This window comes from Brachyistius frenatus, unplaced genomic scaffold, assembly GCF_029030835.1.
Source record: "Brachyistius frenatus isolate BFR_SWC_R1_liver_20210118 unplaced genomic scaffold, ASM2903083v1 Contig_16, whole genome shotgun sequence".
Classification (NCBI taxonomy): Eukaryota; Metazoa; Chordata; class Actinopteri; family Embiotocidae; genus Brachyistius; species Brachyistius frenatus.
The window spans coordinates 345574-372681 of record NW_027210615.1 but is presented as its reverse complement, the minus strand read 5'-3'; the positions used below and the strand labels follow the sequence as shown (position 1 = coordinate 372681).

At 39.3% G+C, this 27108-nt stretch overlaps 2 protein-coding genes across 5 annotated transcripts in view; one reads left to right on the top strand and one right to left on the bottom strand.

Annotated features, from left to right (window-relative positions):
- Positions 1 to 13505, bottom strand: part of cacna1db (calcium channel, voltage-dependent, L type, alpha 1D subunit, b) — an 88574-nt gene extending 75069 nt beyond the window's left edge. For all 3 annotated transcript variants that reach the window (XM_069693838.1, XM_069693839.1, XM_069693840.1), the window contains exons 1-3: positions 13288 to 13505; positions 10262 to 10730; positions 9684 to 9789 (exon numbers count right to left, since the gene is read on the bottom strand). In XM_069693838.1, coding sequence (XP_069549939.1) covers positions 9684 to 9789; positions 10262 to 10730; positions 13288 to 13315 — 603 coding nt within the window. In that variant the 5' untranslated portion in view covers positions 13316 to 13505. The remainder of the gene's footprint in view (positions 1 to 9683; positions 9790 to 10261; positions 10731 to 13287) is intronic.
- Positions 13506 to 15414: 1909 nt separating this feature from the next.
- Positions 15415 to 26198, top strand: dcp1a (decapping mRNA 1A). Of its 2 annotated transcripts, XM_069693836.1 has the most exons (9): positions 15415 to 15579; positions 15915 to 15955; positions 16734 to 16861; positions 19548 to 19614; positions 19776 to 19914; positions 20360 to 20455; positions 21658 to 22272; positions 22418 to 22648; positions 23731 to 26198. In XM_069693836.1, the coding sequence occupies exons 1-9, from the start codon at positions 15448 to 15450 to the stop codon at positions 23809 to 23811; spliced, it is 1530 nt and encodes a 509-aa protein (XP_069549937.1). In that variant the 5' UTR covers positions 15415 to 15447; the 3' UTR covers positions 23812 to 26198. The 2 variants fall into 2 exon arrangements, with proteins under 2 accessions (XP_069549937.1, XP_069549938.1); XM_069693837.1 differs by lacking the exon at positions 20360 to 20455.
- Positions 26199 to 27108: the final 910 nt, after the last annotated feature.

Below are 27108 nucleotides of genomic sequence, written 5' to 3'. Positions count from 1 at the left end.
TTTTTTTTCAGTCAGGCTTTTGAGAATAATTTGTATATTACACTTGAAGTGAATGAAATTAAGGTAGAGTCTGGATGTTCTCCGCTGTGTGCTTTGACTTCATGTTATGACTAACAGTGAAACACCTCTGCTGCAGTGTCAGCCTATGGTTTTAATCAGAAAATTATGTGGCTTGTTACCATGGTTTTAACTTGAATATCCAGCCCTGCAGTAGCCAAAAGATTATTTACCCTTCGATCTCTGACTCATGCTGTTCATGCAAAGGCTCACCCACGTGCAGTTAAAATGGACTCTAATAATGAGGATGGATTTTGTACACAACCAGTCAGGTTAACTGGGCCGGCACACTGGGAAACATTATCCTATGATCAACAAACAAATGATCCAGAACAAATACATATATTGATAATTAAAATAATTATCTTTTCATTTGTAATTTTTCTACTTTTTCACATTTGTTAATAAGCCCCAGACAGTCACATAAAACATCCTCAAGCCTCCCATACACTGTAGCACATATTGTACAATGCACTTTCTTTATCACACCCGCTCCCTTCACTTCATGCCAGGTTTCTATATACAGCAGGTGCTCAGATGGAGCTCGGCAGTGAGTCAACATCTTTCCATAGAAGCAAAATCATGATATCATTCATCGTGATTCAAAGATCTAAAAGAGTGCTTTAGGTGCCAATCTGAAACACTGGAGAAATTATGTGACTGAATGAAAATGCATTTTACTTTAAATTATGTGATTTGATGTGCTTTAGTTAATCTTACACCATTGATGATCACAATGTTGGCATTAGAATAGCTACATAGAGGCACACCAAGTCCTTCACATCGATATAAATCAAGGCAGAAATAATTTTACTGGACGTTGAACACACTACATGACATTCACAAATACACACAACTGTTCTGTTTTTAAAATCTTGGCTTCATTGCTCCAAGGATGGAGGGTTTAGGTACGAACAGGTATTTTGTTTTTCATTGAATAAGATATGTTGAAGCAAGGACATGTCCTATGGCCTTTGAGCACAGACCAACACTGCACTAATCAGATGTACTCAGGCGACATGATCTTATATATTTCAGTTCACATCCTAACCACCGTCATTAGAAGCTTTACCACAACGTCAAATCAAAGCCAACTGAAGGTTGGAGTAATCAGATCACCCCCGACATGAAAGTGGTGAATATGGATGTGATGGATGTTATTATGTCGGCAATTCTATATGGGTACAGGTCACTAATATTCAAACTTTTGCCATCTGTGTCAGTTCCCATACACATTAGTGATATCTTAACACATTACGTAAATGACTGAAGATTGAAACAATACCACACTTCATCTTCCACAACTGGTTGAAAAGCTGTGAGCCACCTTAATGCCCCGTGGAATAAATGCTGCAAACAACTTGGGAACTCTGCAGAACTAGAAGGATCTTTTATTTTTATTGTAAAATGTGGGTCAGCATACATGTACAGCTGCATTCAGTTTATACTTCTCACCCAGCTCTGCACAGATAATCACAAAGGTCTCTGTCTGCCTCAATAGCAGCCACACCTCCACTCTCCCTGCTTCGGCTGAACAACTGCGCTCTCCCCATGAGTGATTTCAAGCAAATTTATGAAACTAAAATGCCCCAAAACTCTGAACTGTATGATGATTCACTTCAGTCAAATAATGCTGTGTTCAGAGTAGGTCAAAAAATATGTTTACAGTATTTGATCGTAGGCAAATGTCTGCATGCACTGCCGTTGGGTGTCCCCCACTGATACCAGGCTCCTATCATGATGACAGTCCGCAGTCGGCAGTATTTCATACAGCATTTTTGTTTACATGTGAAAGTTATTGGCGACTTTAAATCGTTTTTCTTTTATATGACTTATCCAATAATTTGTTTTAATTAACATAAAAAAAATAAAGATTATGTTATCACTATAGCGCTTCAGTCACCTGACAGAGCATGTCCACTTTAAGGTATCGAGATGTCCTTAAGTCTTTTACGTAGAGACACACACAATAACACACACTACTTACGCCATACTCTCACACAGAAGATTTATATTGCACTCATATAGGATTATGAGCTGATCAGCAATATATGTTTGTCAGCTAGCGGTCAAAGGAGCGGTCATAGGTCTGCTAAATCACTAACAGATTAATAGGATATTAATCATTCTCCACTCTGCATCGCAGGGAGACGTAAACGGGAGAGTAAAGGAGGTGGGGTGGGTTATATAAAGAGAAGAATAGAAACAAAGATGAAATGCAGACTGAGAAGCACTGGAAAAAAACTGAGGCCTTGAAGAAGACAGTGACACATTTAATGATCTGAGTGATGAAGCGATGAGGAGAAAGAAGAACACAAGTCACAAGTGTGAGAAACAAAACAAAGGTCAACAATATGAGAGGACTGAGCGCACAATAACACTGCAGGCCTTCATGCTCAATTTCAAATAGCTATTTGTATGTTTTATTTGAGATGACTTCTGACATCTATGCGATCAAGTAGCCTACTTCATGTGGAAAATCAACGTGAACTGACTGCCACATCAGAAACACATGCAGAATACCAAAACACTTTTTGTCTTTGGTGGGACATAGTTCAGTCTGTGCTTGAAAGTCTAAACTAGGTGGGGAATTTATTATATAAAAAAGTTTAAAGATTTTGTTCATATTTCTTTCAATTGTTGCATATGGTAGTCTTCATAGTAATGTTTTAATATACAGTTAATTTATTATGGAAACAAAATAATAAAAGGGAACATGCAAAATTAGGACACAATTGTACATTTTTATTCTAAATATATTTCAAAGAATTTGTTTGTTTTTTTGCACCCTTGTTAAATATTGAAAAGAAAAATAAAAGAAAATGAGATGAAGACAAGCCAGTATTGTTAAAAAAATAAAAATAAATTAAAAAAAAAACATTAAATACTGATCGTACAAATAAAGTACTGCATGCAGGCAGGACAAATATATTTTAGTTTCACTGTTTTTGTACACGATGAGCAGCTCTGTTCTCAATTTTATAGCTGGAATCATTTTCTATAAAATATAGAAAAAAATGTATATGAAATTTGGAACAAAAATCCATTAGTAAAATATTATGTGTTTTCCTGTAAAAACCAATAACAACTAAAATGTTGCGCTTCTAGCAAGCTTTATCAAACTGTCACATTCAGATACATAGTCGCGTTTACAAGGTGAAGGTAGCAGCCCTGCTTTTTGTTTGAATTTTTTTTACATGGTCACAGCACTGAAATTTGACAAAAAAACAAAAAAAGACATCGATCTGAAAGATTAGGATGGACGGATCGATAGACAAACAGAAAAGAGGGAAGAAATCGAGTCAGTCACATGACGGCGTTCATTAAAATCTCCTCTCTGTCAATGAACTCTCCCACTTGTAATCCCCCACCCTGCATCTCTCCACCCATCCCTCCCTCCACCCATCCCTCTTCCTCCCGTCTCTCTCTGCAACCTCCACTCATTTAGGGTCGACTAATCCACTGTCCAGTTTAATCCCTGAACCTGCTCACACACACACACACATTCTCTCTCCTCCTGCACGCTCAGTCCTTCACACACACACACACACACACACACACACACACACACACACACACACACACACACACACACACACACACACACACACACACACACACACACACACACACACACACACACACACACACACACACACACACAATAAAACACGTGATCACATAAATCCGACAAATTCACTGCAAACATTTCTTCACTGAAAACACTTTAAGCTCTAAATGTTTGTGTTTTTTTCTAGTATGAATGGGATGAAAATTCTTCAAAAGGCCTGAAAGGTCCAGGATGAAATGCATCCCACACATTTTTGGTATCACTGATGCAGTCATTGAATTCAGAATAAAATCACTCTGAAACCTGCAATTTGCAACCTGTTATGTTAATGTATTTATGCTTTTGTAAAAGTCTCATTTCATTTCTATAGTAATGCAGTTGGGAGCTGAGTCATATTTAGTATATACACTTCATGATTAATGGACCAAAACATGCAAAAACACCATTGATGCAATAATTTTATAGGCTGCAGCTCCTGAAACTGAATGAACTGAGAATGAGTAACACCACAAGCGACCTCTTAATCTGGAGTGCACAAATATTATAAACATAATATTTGAAGTGCATATGGATACAGAAGTGTTGACAACTGGGAACAGTTTTAAAACCACTTTCTTTTTATTTTCATGGCAGGGTCACGTGAGGATGTATTTTAGTAGAAGTAGCTGCGTCCCCCAGCCGCCTCTCTATCTTCCTCTTTCCCACTCTTTGCTGTGAAGGAGCCGATCAAACAACACCTACACGCTCTCTAAAAAAGGATGAAGCAGTAGTTGTGGAAATACTACTGTGGTGAGAGATGCGTTCCCAGAACTTGAATGAATTTTCTTTTTAAATACTTCCTAGGGCATCACAGTGCTTGGAGGAGGTTATATTCAAGATAACAGATCAAAATGCATGAAAACACTGAGCAATCAATTTGTTTGGAAAATTGCATCATCAGTCATAGAGTCACTGGGAGGGAAAGAGATGCCTCAATGATGGTGCAGTGATATTGTAAGCCTAACGTGCATTCACACAGTCGATAATTGTTTTTTTAAGCTGTCCATCCTTCCCAACTGCAGCTGTGTTGCATTTCGCATTGTGTTTAAGTTGTTCGTACTTTTCTAATATCATCGCTTTGTCTTTCTAAAATCATTTTTGCCAGAACTTGTCCAAGAACCTTTCCAAGTTTGCAAATGGTCAGATGTTGCAAACCCAGCCCATTTTGGGAAATCGTGGGTTGACTTGACATGACTTTGATTGATTCACTTATAGTGCCTGATTTGATCCTTTTCAATGACCTATGTGGGTGTTAAAACAGTGTGCTTGACTGACATTATTCTCACACTCCATGAGCTTTGTTGCACCTGACAGGACAGGACAACGTAAGGACACAGTGTGCTTGAGCTGAAGTGGTTGTGTAAAACTTCCTTTAAGATGGCAGGCATGAGGGCAGCTTTAATTTGTAACATTTAATATATAATAATAATAATAATGTCTACAGCAGAAAGGCCTCAAAAGTGACTTGATTTACATTCATCACAAAGCGCATCTTCTGAATGAACAAATAATCAAAAACATAACTTTATAATCTTACATAGAATTGTTACATTATATGCAAGAGCATGTATATGTAGAGTTTGATTTATTGCTGCTCTCAACAGGCCAAAAATTTGTTCATGGAGGATTAAAATACTTCAATATTTTTGAAAAGTCGAACGCTCTACTATGAGTTCTTTTAATTTTGTTACTTAAGCACCAGCCAAAAGACCATTAAGTAACATTTTTATGAACTGGACAAACTCTGGTATGAACTCAAATTGAACTGAATTCATATGAAATAGAATAAGGAGTCACTGTTACATTTTTGTTAAACACCCTCACTTGCTACCAATTTTAGTATAAAAAACAGTTTCAGTCAGTTTTTAAGCAGAAATGTGAGAGGATTTCATTGTATTTTATTAGTCAGATTCTAGAGATAGTGAACTGAATATTTTTGGATTTGGGACATTTGGATTGGATGAAACAAGCAATTTGAATATGTCACATTTGGCTGTAAATAACCAAAATATTTTTTGCCATTTTAGAGACAAAACAATTATCGGAATCTAAAGATTAATCAGTGTGAAAATAATTGTTAAGCCACATTACTCTGTGTCAAACCTACAGTAAAATATAATCATTACGCTTTTTAGATAGAAAAAGGTTGACAAAAGCATTATGACATGTGACTCTTTCTTTCACTTTGATAGAATACAGATCCAAAAGACAAAATAGTTTTTCTATCTCACTCACACAAACTGTACATTGTGCAAGTGAATGAGGAGTGTAGACTTGGGCAGCGTAAATAATCCCCATCTGTTGATGGAACATGTTACGCTTCTCTGTGTCCACACACACACACACACACACACACACACACACACACACACACACACACACACACACACACACACACACACACACATCCAAATGAAGCTATGAAGGTCCCTTGCCAGCCTCAGAGGAAAAAAAGCAAATGTTTACTCTGCATGACGTCCTCCGAGGACACTGCTACAGTTGTATGGGGATACTATAAAAAATGTACACTGCTCTTTTAGCAGTGGAGTCTGAGGCGAAATGATTGACTAAACAGTGACTAAACACCTAAATTCACAAAGGCTGAAGCTTTTCTTGTAGACATTTCTGATTTCTATTGTGCAGCTAGCTTTCTCAAAACTGTAGCAAGCAGCATGTTCATCTTCGATGTCGTCTTTGTGTTGTCACCATTTTTACAGGCACTTGGTCAATTAAAAAAAAAAGTATTGGGTCACTTTAAATCAGCTTGTGTCACATTTTGTCTGTCATTGTTTCAGACTTTTTCCAGCCCAGTCCTGTTCTGTCTACACAGACAAAATACACAAATACAAATATATACAGTAGAAATATTGTAAGCCATCTTTATGACAGGATGAACCTGAGAAAATGTATACTTCCTTGAACAAGCAGATCCCGGAAGTTTATCACATCAGAACAAGTCAGAGTGAGAAAAGTCAGCACCACAAGCCGGGCTGTCTGCTGTTCCAAATGGATTAAACGTGACATTGAGCATTTAGGAAAAGTTGGAGGTGCTGTGCTGTGCTGTGCTGTGCTGTGCTGTGCTGTGCTGTGCTGTGCTGTGCTGTGCTGTGCTGTGCTGTGCTGTGCTGTGCTGTGCTGTGCTGTGCTGTGCTGTGCTGTGCTGTGCTGTGCTGTGCTGTGCTGTGCTGTGCTGTGCTGTGCTGTGCTGTGCTGTGCTGTGCTGTGCTGTGCTGTGCTGTGCTGTGCTGTGCTCTTTCTGACCCTCTGTGGTGTTAATAGAAGCAGACAAGCTTCTGTTTTCTATTGGTTCTTTCTGGTCATCTTTTTTATCAAGAGATTACAACTATAAACAGTGAAAGGAGTAAAGTAAAACGCTACACCTGAACTGAGTATGTTGTGGCATTTGTATTATATACTTCAGATCATGACTACAAGCAGTCACTGGACAAAAAACACTGACCTCAACCTCCGAGTTGTAACTCCCAAGTTGACAAAATCTTGAATTTCTGACAGCTATGACATCTTTATCTTGATGACAAAAATGATACAAGTGTCAACAAACTAGTGGCGACTCACGGCAGTTAAAGTGAAATCTAATCCAATTTTACTTGAGTTTTAAAAGAAGATAATACACAACTCTTCAGTGTGACCTAAACTATCATAGTATATTATGTTAATGCGCCCAAGTAGGAACAATAGAAGGCTTTCTCATTCTGCCAACATTAAATGAATAGATAATACAGGTGGTTAGCAATGTGCAAAAAAATCCTGAGTCTAATCAGTTTTACGCACACACACACTTCTCTGAGCTCTCAAAGAAACTCACTCTGCTGGTGCGACAATCCCAGCTCAACAGGAGTTCAGGTGTGTTTTCACACTCAGGTGCCAGAAATTTTCCACTTCCCAGTTGCTCATGAATGCACCATTAGACTGGGAGCTCACCCAATTTCAATGAATTTATAAAAAATGGTGAAGTGCTGATCGTTACAAACTGTACAATGTAGTCAAACTACTTAAAAGTGAAAACACCGGATTGCACCGAAGCTTTAAGAAATTCAATGCAATACACAGCATCAGTCCTCACTGCAGTTTGCCTGAACTTCATTTTGCTCTGCTATAAGGTCCACAAGCTGTCAGATATTATCATCTCTTTCCATGATAACAACCACTCTTACCGTATGTGGTAATTTCCTGTGGTGGCGATAACATTATCATTCTTTATGAGCAGTACAACAACAAAGCAGTCAAACTTACATTTAGTCATGGGCAATATTTACAGCCCGTTCTGACCAACCAAAGGGTTAAATAATCAGACGGCTGAATTCCATTTAGCTGCCTCGGGTTCGGGCACCTGTTATTGTTCATGCTCTCTCAGTGTCTCATCTCACTGGGTCACTAATCCAACAGAGACATCATCAATGTTATTAGTAACATTGGGGCTTTTCCTATTATGACTGACAAGTCAATACGTTTGTGTGAGTGCACCAAAATATACAAAGTAAAACATACCAATATATTAATAATTTTCCAAATCTTTACACAAAAATAAAGTGTTTGTTGAAACTGTTGCTCTAGATCCCAATAATAATATTATTAGAGTGTATTATGTAATCAGATCTGAGCCAAATTAATGAATTGTATTGTTTTGTAAAATATAATCATTATTTTCCAGTTTAATGCTGTCAAACTGCACTAATTATGGAGGCAACAAAAAAACAAGCTGGTTCTACCTTGAACACCCTCTCACTCTTTCCAGCTCAATGCTCCTCTGTGGAGCTGTTGTGACACACAGAGGGATGACCCGCTGGGTGTGTGTTTTTGCGTGTATGCACGCACCAGTATTTGTGTGTCAACAAAACAAATGACACCCGTCACATCTAACCAAATAATGCCAGGAAAACCCTCTAACGAAACTCACACATCCAGCCAATCACTCTCATGCAAACGTGTAAAGCCATTGTGTGTAATCTGGCCGATGACACATCGTGACACCAGCAGCCAGCAGCACAGTTGTTTTTTTTGTTTTTTTAAATCTCTTAGTATTTGCATCACACAAAATATGTAAAGCCATGAAATAATAAAACCACCTTAATATCGGCTGTTTTCTTCATTTAATGTAAACTATTTATGGTACTTTATGGTATCAAGTAGAACATAAAGTAGTTTCAATTTGACGGGTAATCAAAAAGTTCAGAGACTCTTCCTGTTGCACACGAACGGGTCGCAGCACCGTGGCGTAAATGGAGCAGAGAGAAGCCAGTGCCTTTGTGATATTATTCCAAGTTAAATCACTTGATAAACATCAGCACCTTAGTTACAAATGTTTTTGTGAAGTTAAATTGGAGAATATTGGCTGACCGTGGTATTGCTCTTTTCTTTTCTGAGCCCAAGACTGTTTATTTTTTATATACAGTGTATGGGAAGAATTACCAGTTGAATATTTGTCAAGATTTTAAGAGCTTAAGGTCCTGAACCTCATTTTCCTGAATTTTATGCAAAGAAAAAAGTAAACTTTATGTGACTGTGCCTCTTTTATTTAAACTTCTTCAGGTAGCTGCTCTATCGTCAAGAATGTGCAACATGAAGCCTGTTCTGTTATTACTGCATGCTGTTCAGCACAGGTAAACTAAAAGGTTTAGTAAATAAGCACTTTTTGAATTCAATGTTTGTCATTATTACTATTTTTACAGCTTTTTACGCACTCGTCTCTTTAATATGTAACACAAAATACCAGTCATAAATATTTATATTCATGTTTAAGATCATGAAAAGCTATAAAGTGTACAGTCCCCAACATTATCACAATGTAGCTCCACATGTTCCACTAACAGAACATTTTAATTTTAAGTCAACCAAACCCTTGAAAGCCTTACAACATGCTGATCTGTACCATCATGCAGTACATCCTGCGGTGATGTGCATTAACAGCAACGGTGATACATATACTGCAGTGTGGTGATGTTAGGGATTTTAAGTCAATTTCAGCAAAATGAATACATCACTTGTTACTACTCACCAGTTCTTGGTTGGTAGAATTGGAGTCGTCTCCAGGAAAGGGGATGTAGATGGCTAAGGCCACGCAGTTGGCAAAAATAGACAGCAGTATAAAGATATCAAATGGTCTGAAAAGGGTCTGTTAAGGAACATGTGTAATCTCAAACAGGACAAAAAAAAGAAAGCAGGGTTTCTGAAGTTAGACGACAAAATAAGCACTTATTTGAAATGTGTAAACTTGTCGCATTGTTTTTTCACTAGAAATTACATGCACTGGTTCATATTATTGACATATAAGTTAATCTATTGTTGTTTAACTATGTATTCATTCACATGTCAACCCAACCAATCACCTAAAATATGATCTCTCTCCATTTAGGTTTTCTCACAAAGCTACTTTCTATTTATGTTAACTCGCATGCAGCCTACATAAAATTTCCAAACAAACAATAAAGTTTTAGTTCAATATTTCACCTGCAGATTCATTTACTCACTTTTCAAAGACTAATCTATGACACAGACTAATCTATGAAGCAATCCACCTACACAAACAAACCGAATCCATTTAACTAGTGCCTCTGTCTCTGGGCTAAAAGATACTTCCACTCCACCAGGCTGATGCAGGCCCTGCGGATCGGGTTGTTGAGGGTGAGGCAGAATAGAGCTCTGGGCGGTCTGCTGTTGGTAGACCCTCCCTGCTTTTTGCTTTTGGCATACTGCTGCCTCTTCCTCTGTGCCAGTGAACCCGCAGGAGCTGTTCCAGTCGTGCAAACTGAGGGGCGCGAGCTCACGTCGGGCTTTGTGGCATCGCCCTGCGCTTGGCGAGCAGCGCTAATGGCGGCATGCCAAGCAAGGACCGGGCTGACACCGGCGGCAGCGGCAACAGGGCTCTGAACACCGCTGTTGGCCCCGTGGAGGCCATAAGAGGAGCCAACGGGCTTGCCGGTGCTGGCCGGAGCCTGCAGGGGTTCTGGTGGGTGGAGCTGCTGCAGCTGGGTGTGGCTTTCTGACCAGAGCGCTGAGGTGTCCGTGATGTCAGTGGTCCCTCTGTTGCTGGCATACTGTGCCCCTGAAGAGAGAGAGACAGAGGGGTTAACACATTGTGACACTGTGAGCACAAACAAAAACAAGCACCATGCTGCCGATGCAACCACTGCCGTTATGTCCGAGCATTTCAGGAAACTAGCTAACATCATATGATATTTTTGTGAATTCCTGAGTTTGTATTTGTAGAATAATGAAGCATTTTTTTTGGTTTCTCTCAGCCCATTTCCCCTAGTGTCTGTCGCGGTGTTGTTTTTATTGGAGCCACTGGGTGGCACTAAAACTGAGCATTTTCCAATTCTACACATAGCAGCTTTAACATTAGCAAAAGAAAAAATACTGTATAGATGCCATTTTTCCACAAATTAGTGAACAGTTTAAGAACTGCCTTGTTATGATGTACTGATACGTTCAAATTTATAGACGTCATTTGAAATTGTGCAACAACAAGGCAGGTTGTATGATAATACTAGCAAAAAGAGAAAAAGCAATAATATTATTTTGAGCATAAACACCAAACATAAGCAACCTCTTTTGATAAAGAAAAGTTAGTTTTGTAAAAATAATGATCAAGATGCATCCTACTGAGCTGGGATTAAATGTTATGGTCAAAAAATAGACTCGTCAGTGCATTTCAGCTGGACAAACTTGTTTCCACATAACTCATTTGACTCAATTTCTTCTTTTTCATCAGACTTTTATCAGACTAAATCAATACCAATATATCTTTAACAAGCTACCATCAGCCACTTTTATTTATCAGTCAACCTCTGCCCTGCAGAGACATCTTGTTGAGCTTCTTATATATTTCTTTAGATTCTTAAAAACTAGAAACTTTGCACATTTGTTCTAGCAAGAAACAGATGGAAAATAAGAAACTAGTTATTCAAACATTACAGTGCTGGAGTAACAGCTTGTCTGTAACAACTCGTCTATAATAGACGAGCACAAACACTCTTGAGCAACAAGCAAGATCCTGCTTTTTACAACAATGGAGAAAGCAAAAGAAATAAACCAACTCTCCTGGCTCTGATGTTCAATACATAGGACGGTGACTTAAGGGACTATCTGTATTTCAAATTAAAATTACATGTGTGCAGTTCTTATGAGAACTTAATTTGGGCTTACTGAAATATCCTAAGAGGCCACCAATAACAGGACTGGGCTACCTTTTTTGTAATTCATGCAGATAAAATCACTGCAATTTCACATTAACATCCACCATTAAAATATGTCTACCAGTAAAAGCATCCAGAAATAAGATGGTCAGAAAAGTGATGATGAGGACTGGCTTGAAAGGAGTGTGGAAGAGACAGAGAGAAGGAGAAAGAAAGAGAGCAGAGCAGCCTGCATGAATGAGAGAGAATCATTAAAATCAATGCAGACCACGAGCGAAAAAGACAGTGCCCTTGACACAGTCACTTCGGTCCACTGCAACTCCACAAGCAGAGTCATATCAAGCAGGGACCATTGTCAGCGACAGACTAACCCATGCTTCATGTCGTCCAACAAATACAGCTGAAAAAACAGAATTGACCCTTAATGTGAGCAATGGATGAGAAATATACACATTTAAGATGAATGGCTGGTAGAAATGCTTTAAAAAGTATTGACTTCATAAACCCTTTGTCAGATTCTTGATTTTGTTGCCCTAATTAAAGCAGTTTGTTATTTTTTACTGCATTTTAAGGTCAGGATTTGTCTAAAGAAAAACAGCCATGTTAAGATAATACGGAGCATGCATTTGAAGTCTAAAGATATCAGTAGAGAGTATTAAAAATAATACTATCACTGAAAATTTCTCAGCATAACATGCAGCTTCACTTGAATTTACCTTCTGATTACAGGTGAGATGTGCTTGAAATAACACGTCAACACAAATTCACTGCTTGTGTCTGAGTGTGTGTGTGTGTGTGTGTGTGTGTGTGTGTGTGTGTGTGTGTGTGTGTGTGTGTGTGTGTGTGTGTGTGTGTGTGTGTGTGGCAGGGGGGCGCAAAATAACAAGTGCAGAAATGACGGTCACAGCCTTTCTGGCATGTAGGAGATGTAACAGGAATTATCAGGGCACTGCTGGATGACGATGTTGAAAAACAACTGTTACCTCCCTGCTGCTGTTCTCGACTTTACTTTGATCGGTTTTACATCATTTGTTTTAACCACCTTTAATCCTAAAAACTTAATTTAAAGTTTATTAAGCGTGAATCTTGTGGAGGGCGTACATATCCAAAGCATCCCTCACAACCTGTCACATGGCTCCAAAACGCACTTGAGCGGAATATTAGACCACACATAGTCAACCATTTTTCGGAGAACTGGCCGCAACTCGCTTCCCAGTGGATTTGATTAAGTGCTGTTATCTCAACCATGCAGCGCTGGCAATGTTTAATACACAATCTCTGCACTGAAATAAGTTGGAAAAACATAAACTATTAGCGGCAGACCCGACTCAGAGCATATAATCACACGGATTAAGCAGACATCCAGAGAATAAACCAAACCAGCGCTCTCGCCCCCTCTACAGCAGCGCTCCAACTCTCCTCCTGCGCTCCACGCACGGCGCTTTTTTTTTTTTTTTTTTTTACCTTCAGACTGTTCATCTGCTTCTTGCATCCTCGAATCCACATCGAAAATATCCGTTTTAAATCCAACTCATCGTTGGAAAAAAAACATCCAAGGCTATCGACGGCGGCGCGGACCTGAACAGAGCCGTTAACCTTAAATATAAAATGTTTTCCGAGCGCAGACCCTGCGAGGAGCGCCAAACATTTTCGCCACATCCGGGTGCCTGCCTGCAGATCCACGGCGTTTCCGAGAGGACGCGCTGGCAGCAGCAGGCAGTCCACTTCTGTCAATTACTCTCACTGTGACTGCGTGGACTCTAACAAGTTGGAGCAATCACACCTACCACATCGGCTCCGGGGAACAGATGCACCTGTTGCTGCCCTTTTCGGAAACTTCCAAAGAGAGAATGAAACATCTCAACATGAATATTAAACAAAAAATTTTGACAGGTTTACCAAATGTTTTCTAACATTCAAAAGTAATGTAATTGACCTATTTGATTATTTGAATCGTTAAAACCATTCCGGTTTTCAATCCACGTAGACGACAACAAACAGCCATGACGCCAACAAGAACTCTAATTAGATCTTGATTAAATTGTATTAACAGCGTTTGCATCCTTTTAAAACATGTGACAGCGGAACAAACAGAGACGTCTCCAAATTAAAGCCACGTCTCCAAAAGACCTTGAAAGTATTGTCGTTAAGATTTGTTTGACTACAACTATATCCAGTAAAAGGAAAAACGTCATTTAGGTCAACAATTGTATCCTCCTGAATCTGCCTGTGTTTCTTTCCAATTTTTGTTCAATCTGTAATCATATCTGACGCATAATAATACAAAAGAAACCAGTCAGATCAGTGGAAAACTAGTTAAAAGCGAATGATGACTGCTATAACTTTCCCCTTCCATGAGCATTTCTGGATTGGACGGTAAACACTATGTCCTAATCATATCTCTGACTAAACCGCAAAGGACTTGCTGTATTCCAGGTGCACTTACCCCTCAGGGGTCTTCCCCTTATAATGAACGGCATTCAGTCACCTGGCTCTTCTCTGGGGCCTCATAGCGCCGTTTTCTGCCCTCACTCCGCGGCGATTCGAGAGGAAATGGGTTGCTAGAGCTCTGCTGGAAGGTTACCAGTGATTGGATTACCTGTGCCTGTATGGAGGATAACAGTTTCACGGTACCGCGTAATCCTCCGTTTATAATCTCTGCTCCAATGTTCCCTGAACAGGTGAGGCAGGCAGCTGCAGCTCAACTGGGACAAACATTAAAATCTACACATTTGTTTGTAATGATTTTAAATCTAAATAATTTATATAAATATAAGATACAGCACCCGAGACTCTTAGCATACAAATTTGGTTCGGTTGTATAAACTATACAAGCCTAGACTAAGCATGCGTGTAGAAATCTTGTGATGTCAATTAAACAATAACATTAACTTAATAACCTACTAACAGGTTAAGCTCTTCACTTGTGGCCATTGCACAAATTAGGCTCCCAGATTAAAAGCCAAATTTGGAATAAATTAATGCAGCACAGCACTGTGGTAGCCTACTTGTGCAACCCCCCCCCCCCCCCCCCCAAACAAATCGCCTTTTTTCAGATTTAGTTTTGAATATTGGAAAACAATATTAGTCTTATAAAAAAAATCTCATGTGTTACAAATATCTAGTTTCTGGAGCTAATTGTCCTCTTAACTTTCATTAAAATATAGCGTGTTCATTTACTAATTTGCAAATATCTTAATCCAATTTAATTTAATTTAATTTATATTAATTTAATTTAATTTAATTCCGCTTAAAGCTAATCAGCGGTCAAATCTGCTAATTAATATCCATTATTGTTGTGTACTTTAGAATAGGCACCACTTTTGTCATCACGATTCTCGTTTTTAATTTCAGCTTCTTTTTTTTTTAAATATAACTTTTTTAGATTTTAGAGAACACACTGACTGAGACTAAACTCATAAAACTCTCCGCGTCTTCTACAAACATTCAGTTTTTATGAGGTACTCTAACAAATTGCGAGTGACCTAAATTATCATTCTGGTTAATCTCTGCGGAATAAAACATCCCGGGGAACCTTTTTGGAGAACCCTGATTTCCGGGGACAGCGGAAGTTATAAGTGTCTCCAGAAATCAGTCCGTGCAGGAGCAAGAATCACATCCAAGATGGAGAGCGTAAATGCTGGGCATATGATGAGTTTAGCAGCTCTGCAGAGGCAGGATCCGTACATAAACAACTTGCTCGATGTTACCGGTCAGGTGGCTCTTTACAACTTCAACTCCAAAGTGAACGAATGGGTAAGTTTGGACAAAACAGGAAATAGTTTCCGGAGTAGTCATCAACGCTAGTTAGCATGTTAGCTCCTCATAAAAAAAATATAATACCAAGGAACATGTCAGTATTTGTTGGACTATAATGAACCCAGATAATGTTCACATATATTGTGTTTTAATACCACTACCTTTCTGTTCGTGGTTTTGTTACTTTATCGATTATCGATAAGCGTTATTTTAACTGAGCTAGCTGAAGTTAGCCACTGGCGCTAACAGCAGTTTTTTTTTGTTGTTGCTATTATTCAGCACGTTTGGATTTTTTTATTTTTTTTTACACAGAATCTCACTTTTCATTTCAGGAGAAGACCGAAATCGAAGGTACCCTGTTTGTTTATGCGAGGTAAGCACATAAGATGATAAGTGAACACGGCGATCTTGAGTGTTGTTTACGTGTTGTTTAAGTGTTGTTTAAGTGTTGTTTACGTGTTGTTTAAGTGTTGTTTACGTGTTGTTTACGTGTTTCGTTTCTGCGCGCCGTCATTTGACGGATTCTGCGCACGTGCGTAGGCCGCAGTCTTGTAAACAAACATAAAGCGGATTATTTGATTGACCTGAATCCGTCTGCAGCTGTAAGTTAGTTCACATTGAAAGAAAGACATTTGCCGTTTGAACAGGAAAAACAAAAAAAGTGAAGTTGAAATGTTATGTTTAACAGTTTTGGTTGTTTTTCCACATCAAACAATAAACTAAAGAGTAACTTGTCAACTATGAGGATTTGTTTACTTTTATTTTCACATTCAGGTTATCTGACCCTTTGTCAGACAAAATAAACAACTTCCATACTGTAGTCTTGGCTCTGGTCATTTATTACGCCGATGTCATGTGTTCTTTTTTTTTTTCTGGTTTTGGTGAAAATAATTGATAAATTAATTTAGGAACTGCTTATTTGATTAATCTGTAATTAAAATATCAATCAGCTGCATAATACTTCATCACTGTTTGCAGACTGTTCCAAAAGTGGTCTTCCACATCCAAATATACCTATTTCTTAAGTAACCAAAATGTATTTCTATATGTAATGAAGATTACATGTGAAAATATTCATTTTGTTAATTTCAAAGTAATGCAATGTAGTGTGATCAAGGAGTTGATGTTTGATGTTCTTTGTCCTTTTAAAGGTCTGCCTCCCCTCATCATGGCTTCACCATTATGAATCGACTGAGTACAGAGAACCTTGTGGAGCCGATCAATAAAGACCTGGAGTTCCAGCTGCAGGATCCCTTCTTGCTCTACAGGAATGGAAACTGTGAGTATTTTGTAGAATAGAAACATGAAAACAGCAGCTGTCATACACAAAAGAGAAGCATATGTCTGTCAATAAAAAAAAATTAAATAATAATTAATTTAAAAATTGTGTCTTTTTTTTTTTTTTTTTAAATGTCCCCTTGCAGGATTAATAAAGTATCTATCTATCTATCTGAAATCAGATCTACTTTTATTATTAGTGTCTTGGGTCAAATGCTTTTAGTGCTTCACTGTTTCTTGAGAAGTTCAAGGTGGTGAAACATCAGGGCTCAAGAGGCACTATAAAGGGTGTTAAATGCAATTCACCATCCAGTGCCAGTTTCAAGTCTGTGAATGGTGATATGAGATATTTAACTAGACAAAATGCTTGTTCAACATTTATCATTCCATCACCACAAATGTACAAAATGTTTTAAAACTGCATTTGTATAATGCTATCTATACCAAGTGTCTAAAAACCTGTAATGTCAGTGGGAATATCAAGTCATGCTTCTGAGCTACATAATGTTTTTGCCATAAAGCACAGTTATAGCTCAGAAGATTCAGTCAAATTATAGTATAAACTATTTGAAAGCACCAAGTAGACAGGTGTAGTCTAAACTGGGCAAACATTTGGGTGAATTTTTTAAGAGTGAAAACAAGTAAATACAACTCAGACGAGCCCTTCTGCAAATGATGATATACTCCTTTTTTATTTTTTGTTTACTTGGAAAACAGGAAAACCACAATAATTGTGAGTTTTTGCTGTCTTCACTTGCTCTGTTTTAGTATCTGTTCTATATCTTAAAAAAAAAAAAAAAAAAAAAAAAAAAAATCAGCTAATTATTTAATTTGCCCGGGGGTTTCCAAATCTTTGCATACAACTGTAAGTTACGATGATGTTCACACACACACACACACACACACACACACACACACACACACACACACACACACACACACACACACACACACACAACACAAACACAAGAGAACATAATGGTACCTCTGAAAATGCCGAACAAACATGTCCCCAGTGTCCTCTGGAACATCTCTTCTCCCTTTTGCTTGAAGTCATTTTGGCATGTTGGAGCATTAAGCAAGAAAACGTTTTCACTCATGGCGTCACATTGACCGTCCAGACAGCAGCAGCTGCAGCTCAGTTAACATTCAGCATTTGGGGAAAAAGACTTTAGGGTCTGATGGTGGAACCAGACTTCTAATTGATATATATTTTCTGATATAAATTGTTGTGAAATCCAGTGAGTGCCTCCAGTCCTTTAGGATTATAGAAAGAGTTCAACATCCAAAAACATGCACCTCAAGTCAGGTTACCTGGCGCCGCGCTAGTGGCAGACTGCTGCAGCATCTCCCCCCTGAGAACCCCCTGCTGTAGTGAAGAAATTTCCCCTCGGGGATTAATAAAGTGTATAAAATCAAAAAAATCAACAGGAAGTAAGGTGAAATGAAAAAAGTGACAAAATTCCTCAGATTTTCAGAAAGTAACTGACAGCGCTCCCACCGAGGTAATCTATCAGAAGTCTGAAGAGAAGCTTCATCGAGGCAATGAATAACGAATTAGATTGTTTTCCCATTTGTTTGCTTATGAGAAAAAAGAGCATGGCCAGGGTCAACGTCAGAGGAGACTGCTCCCCCTTTGGACTTGGTTTGCCCATCAGCCTGCCTGGTATGGAAGGCATGCTGTAACTCCAACTCCCACACCACCTTTTCCTGTAGCTTTACTTGAATCCGAGTCCAGTTCTCATTTTAATTCATTCCTCACAGTGGGTCGAGTTGCAGCCAGATCAAATGATGTGCAGGTGGTTGACAGTATTCTTCAGGTTGTGTTGGAGACACTTCTGGCAGCTGACGGTCACCTCTAGAAAACAGGTCAGAGGAAAATGTCTCTGATAATATTCTCTCCTGATTTCTGGTCCATCTGTTGGTTTGACTGCTGCTGTAGTTTTGTCTCAGGTTTCCTTCAGTCGAGTTGTTGTTTTCAGCATGTAGAGTCTGTTTGTTGCTTGTGGTTGAGCTTCTGTGAAGTTGTGGCTGTTGTGGTTTAGATTCCAGGTTTGTAATCTTGGGAGAAAGAAAGCTAGATTAAAAAGATGAAAGACTGAGTTGAATTAAGATAGAAGTTTGATTGAGGAGCAGAGAGTCCAACACAGAGAGGATGGATGCTTCAGAGAGATGTAGATAATCAGTGTTGATTTGAGCATCTTCGAGAACTGACGTACTCACTGCTGAAGTGTAACCAGAGTTGGAGAGAACTGCTGGAGACACCGACACCTGTTTACACCACTTCATATTCCCTGTGGTCGCAGGAGATGCTGCTGGGAGGCAAACACTCTGGTTGCTAGGTTACTGCTGCCTCTTGAGGGACCTTGAACACGCCAGTATTTCGTCACACACAAATAACACACACAAGTGTTAAATACACAACGTTTCAGCCAAAGCTAAATCATCTTATTGTGCATCAAGTAGTTTCCTTTTGGTGGTGCTGAATGTGGAGTTGGATTCATGTTTGTTGTCACCTTTTGGCACTCTGAAGAAATAATTAATGATTTTTAAACTAATTTCAAACTGAATTATCTAATGACTTAAAAACAAAGTAGGTATTGTGGTTTTTTCCTAATGTAATGCTGCTTCTGCAACACAGCCAGTGTAAATATGATTTAAAATACCGTATTGTGTTTCTCTAACAGTGGGTATCTACAGTATTTGGTTCTATGACAAGAGGGACTGTCAACGCATCGCTCAGCTGATGGTCAAGTAAGTAGTTGGACATGTTCAAACTCTGTGTATGGATGAAAGTTGGTCTTTATTTCTCCTCTCAGTTGTGTTAGCTTTATGAAGCAACTCTACTTACATTAAGGACTGAGCACCTATCATCTCTGGTGCAGACTATGTGTCATGCTTTAACTCTTCCCCAGGATTGTGAAACTAGAAGCGGACCATGCCCAGAGAAAGTCACCAGAGAGGGCGGAGCCAGGGAGAACCAATGGTGTCGCAGAGCCACGGCCTATCGACATCTTGGAACTGCTCAGCAAAGCCAAGGAGGAGTACCAGAGAGTGAGGAGGCCAACACCGTTAACATAACATTTTTATCATTGTAGGTTCTTAGATGGGCAAATAGTCCTTCTTTGGTGGTACTTTGGTACTTCAATTTTTATAGATAATCTGCAGGTTGAATACACAGATTGTAGATCACATGGCCTGTAAATGTTGCATTTATTTCTCCAGCACATTTATACACCAACCCAAAATCTAAGTAATATATTGTGGATTATTTTTGTACCTTTCTAACTCCTAAATACTGACTGAAACACATTCACTGGTCAGATTGAACACTCATGCATATCAGAGATTATAGTGGTACAAACCCGGGATTATTACAGGTGTGTGGGCGTCTGTTTAGACAGCTAGAGAGGAAGTCGGGAGTTGATCTGTCCCCTGGCTCTTTGTGGGAAAAAAATAAATGTAGTATGTGTATGTGTACGTGTACGTGTACGTGTAGGCCCAGGCAGGTGAAACAGATGTGCCTACAGAGGTGAATAAGAAAGCAGCGGTGAACACTGCAGAGCATGCCCACAGCTCCACACAGCCTGAGAAGGTGCGTACATTTCACAGACCCACAGAGAATCATCTGAGCCCTCTGTTTGTTCATGTATCTATAGGACTATATTTTGAAAGCTTTGTCATCATCTTCACTCCTACATGCAGAGCCTGTGGAGGAGGACAGTGAGAAGGGGCATGTTGTTTATCCCAGGTGTCACTGTCACCCCATATACAGTCAGACTTTGGCAGCAAAAAAAGCTGCTAATGTTGGTTATGATGCAAGCAGACTCCTAAATACACTCCTCCACTAACGCTGGTTATGTTACCTACAGGGTTTGGATGAGGCGAGAAGCTGACTTGAACAATTTTTCACAATTTATTGTAACAATAATTACTTAATAGCAAAAGTAACTGGCAGCCAAATTAAATTTCTTGAAGCATTTATACAAGTTTAATCAAGAAGAGTGGAGCTCAGTCACTTTAGGTTCAGAGCTGGAGGGTTGAAGGATTTCGGATATGTACACACAACTTCTGTTAAATTTGACAGATAATCATTTAGTCTTCTTTTGGTTCCAAAAGTTAGATCTGTTTTTGATCCAGCTAGCAAAATATCAAAAAAGCATCCAACTTTTAGCTCTTTCCCACTTGTTTTTTCTTTGCTTGCAAAGCTCAATGTTTGCAAAACTTTTCGGCAGTTCTGACCATCACTTTCAACAATTAAAATGACACCAGCAGCAGATTATCCTTCATCTGTAGGTTAATTTGAGGATGACAAAAATGAAAGTTTATACTTATTATTTTTTTATTATTATTATTATTTTTTTTGTACTGCAAGATGATAAAAAAATAAACATCACCCCACAGAAGGTGATTAGTTTTTGTAATTTGTATCCCCAGTTATACTAAATATTGAATTAAATTAGATTTAATGAGGGATTCAATGTTGGATTCAGATTCAATAAAATTCTGTAAACCAGAACTCTAGCAAGTTTAATCATCTTCATATTGATTATCTTGTCCACCCAACAGTCAAATTACCGTGATGTTCTATTCACTGATATGAAAAAAAAACAATAAACAAAAAAAAAAGAACATTCTCACATTTAAGAAACTGGAACCAAAAACTATTTTTTTACTGTTTCTACTTGATAAATCAACTTAAACAGTTAATATCTGTTGATTAGTTTTCTGTCAGTCATCTTAATGTCTCAGCACTGCTTTGTTTGGGCTCACTGATATGTTCTTTTTACCCTTCAGAGCTCTCACACGGTGGTGAAGCAGATCACGGTTGAGGAGCTCTTTGGTTCGTCTCTCCCGAAGGACCCCTCTCTGCCCACCATGCCTGCGCAGAACGCCGCTGCTTCCGGTGACCCCTCCAACACCTACATCCAGAAACAGCCATATCCTCCTCCAGCCCACCAAAACCCGCTCATCGTTTCCCAGCTTTCAGCCCAAGACCCAGGATCCAACCAGCGGCACCAGGCCCCCTGCCTACTCCCAGCTCCTTATGCGCTACACCACGGCCCTGCTTTCCAGTCAGTGGTCCCCAGGCCAGACCCCCAGCCTCACTGCTCTGTCTCCCCCCTCATGGTGCTTCCAGCTGGCTCGGAGCATCACGCAGCTCCCCCTGGATCCGCAGCACCTCCAGTAGCTCCTTCGGCCTATTTGAGACAGGAGATACTCGGCACGCTCAAAGCGGCGGTGCCATCTTTACATTCAGACATCCACAAACCCATCCTTGCACCCAACTTCCTGCCACGCCAGCTGTTTACACCCCACAGATACCAGGAGCCCGTGGGGAAACCGCTCCTCCAGCACAGCAAAGAGATGGATGTCTTCTCTCAGCCTCCAAACCTGATCAAACCCATGTCTGTGAGTTCAGCTGTTTGTGTGGATCTGTTTGCTGATATCATCAATGTCTCTCACATTCTTATACCGTAACAAATTAGACTTTAATCCAGCATGTTGGTTGTTCTTGTGTCGTTTCTCCTTCTTTGTTTTCCTTCTCTATTCTCAGGCTGTCCCCATGAGTCCAGGTCTTGCTGTTCCAGGGTCGGAGATCTCTGTGCTCCTCTCGCCCAGTGCCTTCCAACAGGCCGTCAATAAGACGGCGGCAGCGGCAGCAGCAGCAGCGATGGCCTCCCCTGCCCCCTCTGAGCCCTCCTCTGCCTCTGGAGGAGCCGTCGAGCCTCCACCAGTCCCCTGCAGTAAAACACTGCTGCAGGAGACTCTGATACACCTCATCAAGGTACTCCAAGGGAATGAAACACATAGAGGCGTACTGTTGACATTTGTTTGCAAGGGGGAAGTCAAAGCTGTGGCTATTTACCTTTTATATTATCACTTGATGTCCCAATTGAAACATTTGAGTGTCAACTTAAACGGATGGAGTCTCTGACTGCTTCATTGTTGACATGCCACAAAATATAAACATGATGATTTAATCGAGATGAAGTAAAGTGAAATTAATTTAATTTAAAGTATCAAAGGCTTGTCAATTTAGTCTTAGCTAATAACAGATCAGTTTTATGACAAAACCAATTGAAAAGTAAAATCCTTAATTTTATCAGGTTTAAAGTGGAGGAGTCGCAGCCAGTAATGGCAGCTTGTTGACTTCCACTTTAAACCTGGATTTATCTTTTCTTATCACCACTTTTCACCAAAACTACTTTCTGCTGAAGAAATTGTTCCAGTTAAAAAGGTATAAATAACATAGCAACAAGGTTTATATGTTTCCAATAATGAGGTTTCGGATTCAGATTGAGACAACTTTAGAAGTGCAGGTCATTTGCGGCTCAATCCTTACATACAACTTTAAAAAACTCACAGGTAAGAGGCGACAGATCAACACATGTGGGTCACCACAAGAGAACAAAGAGCAGCAGTAAATAAACAAATAAAAAACATTTTGCTGTAGTTTGGATACATAACCAAGTTTAAGAAGAACTAAAAAGTAATTTAACAGGACTACAGTCTGTGTTTACTAGCCTTATAGCAGAAGGACTGAAAGACTTGGAGTAGCGGTTTGTTCTCCTCAGGGATGCGTTATAATGCCGTCCTGAAGGTCTTACAGTAAATCCGACAGATCATGATTAGATTGGCTCCATTTGCTTTCCGGGCTCATGTCTCTTTGCTGGACTTCAATTATCTTGGAGCAAACTGTCGCAATACTATTTAGCCTATTCTTGTCCTTCACAGAAAACCAATTAAACAAGGAGATCAGTGTTGGATAATTTAAATTCTACTAAGATGTCTGTCATCGTATTGTGTATACACACACACTTGGACACTTTCAAACAGTTTGTTAATTCTTCTTAATTCCTTGTCTAGAATGACGCAGACTTCCTGAGTGCCATCCATGATGCTTACCTGCAGAGTCTATCCAAGGACTTCAGCAGCATGAAGCTATAGTCCTACTTCAACCACCAACACTGTTGCTGTCAGTGCTACAACCCCTATATGACCACTGCAGAGACCACGAGTTGTCGAGAGGGCAGCGAACAGGTTTTTGACACACTGCACACCACAGCTCTTCAGAATTTGTCTGTGTGCTAAAGCTTATTAGAGCACGTAGCACACACCGTGTAACCCTGTGTCCCTGAGGCTGTCCTGGATCGACTTTTTACATCCGGCCTGACCTCCTGTGGGACAGACGGATGAGATACAACTTCCCTGTATGGCCTTGAGTTTACTTTTTAACTTTAGAAATAAGGTCAAACTGCCGGCCACTTATTGGTGAAGTTGAGCTGTTTGTGGTTTATTTCTCCGGAGGACGGGACCACAGTGGAGCTTTTGACCTTCAGACAGACTATTTTGCAGCTTGAACATTATGGGAGTCGCAGCTTCTCACACGTCTTGGGAGTCCTCGCAGTGCAGGAGTACGGGAACACTTTAAGACTCAAGACAAAGACCTGTGTGCTGGAGAGCAGTTTTAGGGGTCTTTGTAGACCTGTGTGACTTTCAAAAGAACTAATCATTTCCCTTTTTTCTTTACTTATTGAACCTCACGGTAACTGCAGCCTTCATATTTTTAGTAACGTCACAGAGACTCTGAGCAGCCGTTACACTTTTTGTGACATTTTGTGTTTGGCAGGAGAATTTTTTAAGCTCTTACCCAAGGAAGGTAACTTTCATAATAGTTTGGAGAAGCACTTGCAGCTAAGAACTCAAACAAAGAAAGCGGTCGCTCCCAGCTGCTTTTTTTTTTTTTTTTTTTTTTTTTTTTTATGTTACAGACTGTGATGTGTTTATAATGACTCACAAACGCACAAACCAGCTTCTTCGCTACCTTTCCCTGCCTCCACATTTCCCCTCCTCCTCCTCCTCGCTCTGTCTGTCTTTGTCCTTCTCGTGGTGCGTGTCGTCCTCCCTCCTCCAACAGCTGAGCTCACAGGACTTGATGTTCTCGGAGGGGAACGTGCAATAGATGACAGACGCAAGGCCTTTAGGGATACCAGCATTTTGGGATACGTTAGGACGACACTTAAGAGCTACGTTTATGTGAACCTCTGGGTTCAGCAGTTCATCTATAATTTGAATATCATGAGCAAAAAAAAAAAAATGCAGAAATTGCTATTAATTTTAGGTTCTTGATTACATTCAGCCCTTTCTAATATTAAAATGCTTAAATAAATATGAGCTGTAGAGCTTCAGAGCTTCAGTCTCCTTCAGTTAAATTCATACCAGTAATGATAAAAAAAAATCGAAACTACCCTCGTTGCCCTTTCCATTTATTTTCAAAGCCACAGTTAGTTCACAAAGACTTCAAGATAAACTGCGGGGGGGGGTTTTCCAGTAAAAGGCTACTGCAGCACATAAACTATAAACCCTTCAGACTGCAGTGGGAGCAGCAGGAAGCACGTTGGTCTCATCATCATGTGCAACTCTTAAGTGGCTACTGATGCTGTTTCTGCTGAAAGAAAACTGATCTATTGTAAATCAAAAAATCAGCTCTCCGATTTAAAAAGGAAAAAGATTTATCATGTTTTCTTTTTCTGTTTACAAAAAAGGTTTCTGTCACCACAAAATATTCAACACATACAAGACCATCAAAACTATCTAAAAATGAATATAAAAGCATGAAAATATAAGGTTTTCTAACTAATATTACAGTGATTTTCAGTAGTTGGTTCATTAATCCAGTTACCTAAACAACCAGTATAGTCATTCAATATTAGAACAAAGTCGTTTTTTTAGTTTTGTCAACAGCATGAAGGGCATAGATTATTACTTGTCTTCAAATTTTCTATTTCAAACCAATGACCAAGTGTCATGAATTTCTGCAGAAATCCTCGGCTTCTTTGGAACACCATGAAGTTGTATTTGGTCCTGCTACGTGAATGTATTTGATGTTTACTTGGAGTCTTGTTTTTGTTGTCCGGGTTAAACTTCAGATCCATGTGGTTTCAGTACTTTTTTTTCAGAACTTTTTTACTTTTTTTTAATTCGGCAAAATGATCAATTTTAATGTAAAAAGGACATGTCCGCAGCCAGGAAAAAATTACATTCTGTGTTCACTTTCAATGCCGTGTAATAATTCTTCATTTCAGACGTGGTTCTGCCAACACGTCTGTGATGTGTTGGGTAAATAAAGACTGATTGAAATGTAGAGATTGTTTTCAATCCCGGTCACCTATTTAAGATTTTAAGATTATTTTACCCTTTGGTATAATTTATCTTTTTGGCCAGAGATAGGATTTTTGGAAGAAAACGTAAAAAAAAAAAATTGAAGATTGTTTTACTGTCTGTAATTTGGTTTATTTTTTAATATTTTGTGATATTAAAGATTTGAAAGTAGAGTTGTCTGTTTCTGTTTGCTGCTTGGAGGAGTCGCTGTGAAGACAAAGTGTCAAAGCTTAAACAGGAATTTAGTTTTTATACTATAATTCTCAGCATTTTTGACACATTTTTCACTTTTCTGCTAGCTAAAATATACTTATTAAGTAACCAAATATAACTACAATATAACATGTCTTTTGTGTTTCGTATGGTTTTCATCTGGCTTTGTGTGTGACGATTGCATTTTCAGTACATAGGAATAGTGCAGTTTAGCAGTGTGACCACCAGATGTCAATACTTGCATATAGTTAACCTGTTGTACCCATAGACCCTTCAGCAGCCAACATTATATTGTAATTAATGATAAAGCCCATGTAAAGGTGTGTTACCTCTGAGGACTTGATCAGGGAGTAGTTCTGGGTTTAAGTGACACAATAAATGTCTTTCCTCAGTAGGTAAATACTGATGAAGTAGACTGGCCAACAGACTGCATGATTTTCCCTTTGAGTCACTCTTCCCAGGTCCCCTGCTGGCCAAATGTGGAAGATCACAAGAGGGAAGGTTAGTCTGCTGCAGCGAAGCTTATATAACTGTCAAAGAGGAATCCAACCCAACACTAAAATGACATTTTTACAGGGTGGTAACAATCAATCCACCATTGGCTGTCAGTCTTTACCTGGATGTTGTGTAAGAGTGCATTACAGGTGTAGCTGGTTTGTACCCTAGCTAATCAGGTCAGCTTCACTGGGAAATGTCATTAAATTCAGATTACTGTCCTTTGCGATCCGTCAGATTTCCTTCCATACGTCCTTATTGTTTAACTAAAGAACTGTGTACTCGGCTGTATCATGACATACTTCAAACTTCAAACCTGTTCACACTAGAGGAAATGCACTTGAGACCACGCTGCCCTCCTGATAAGGTTTTGTT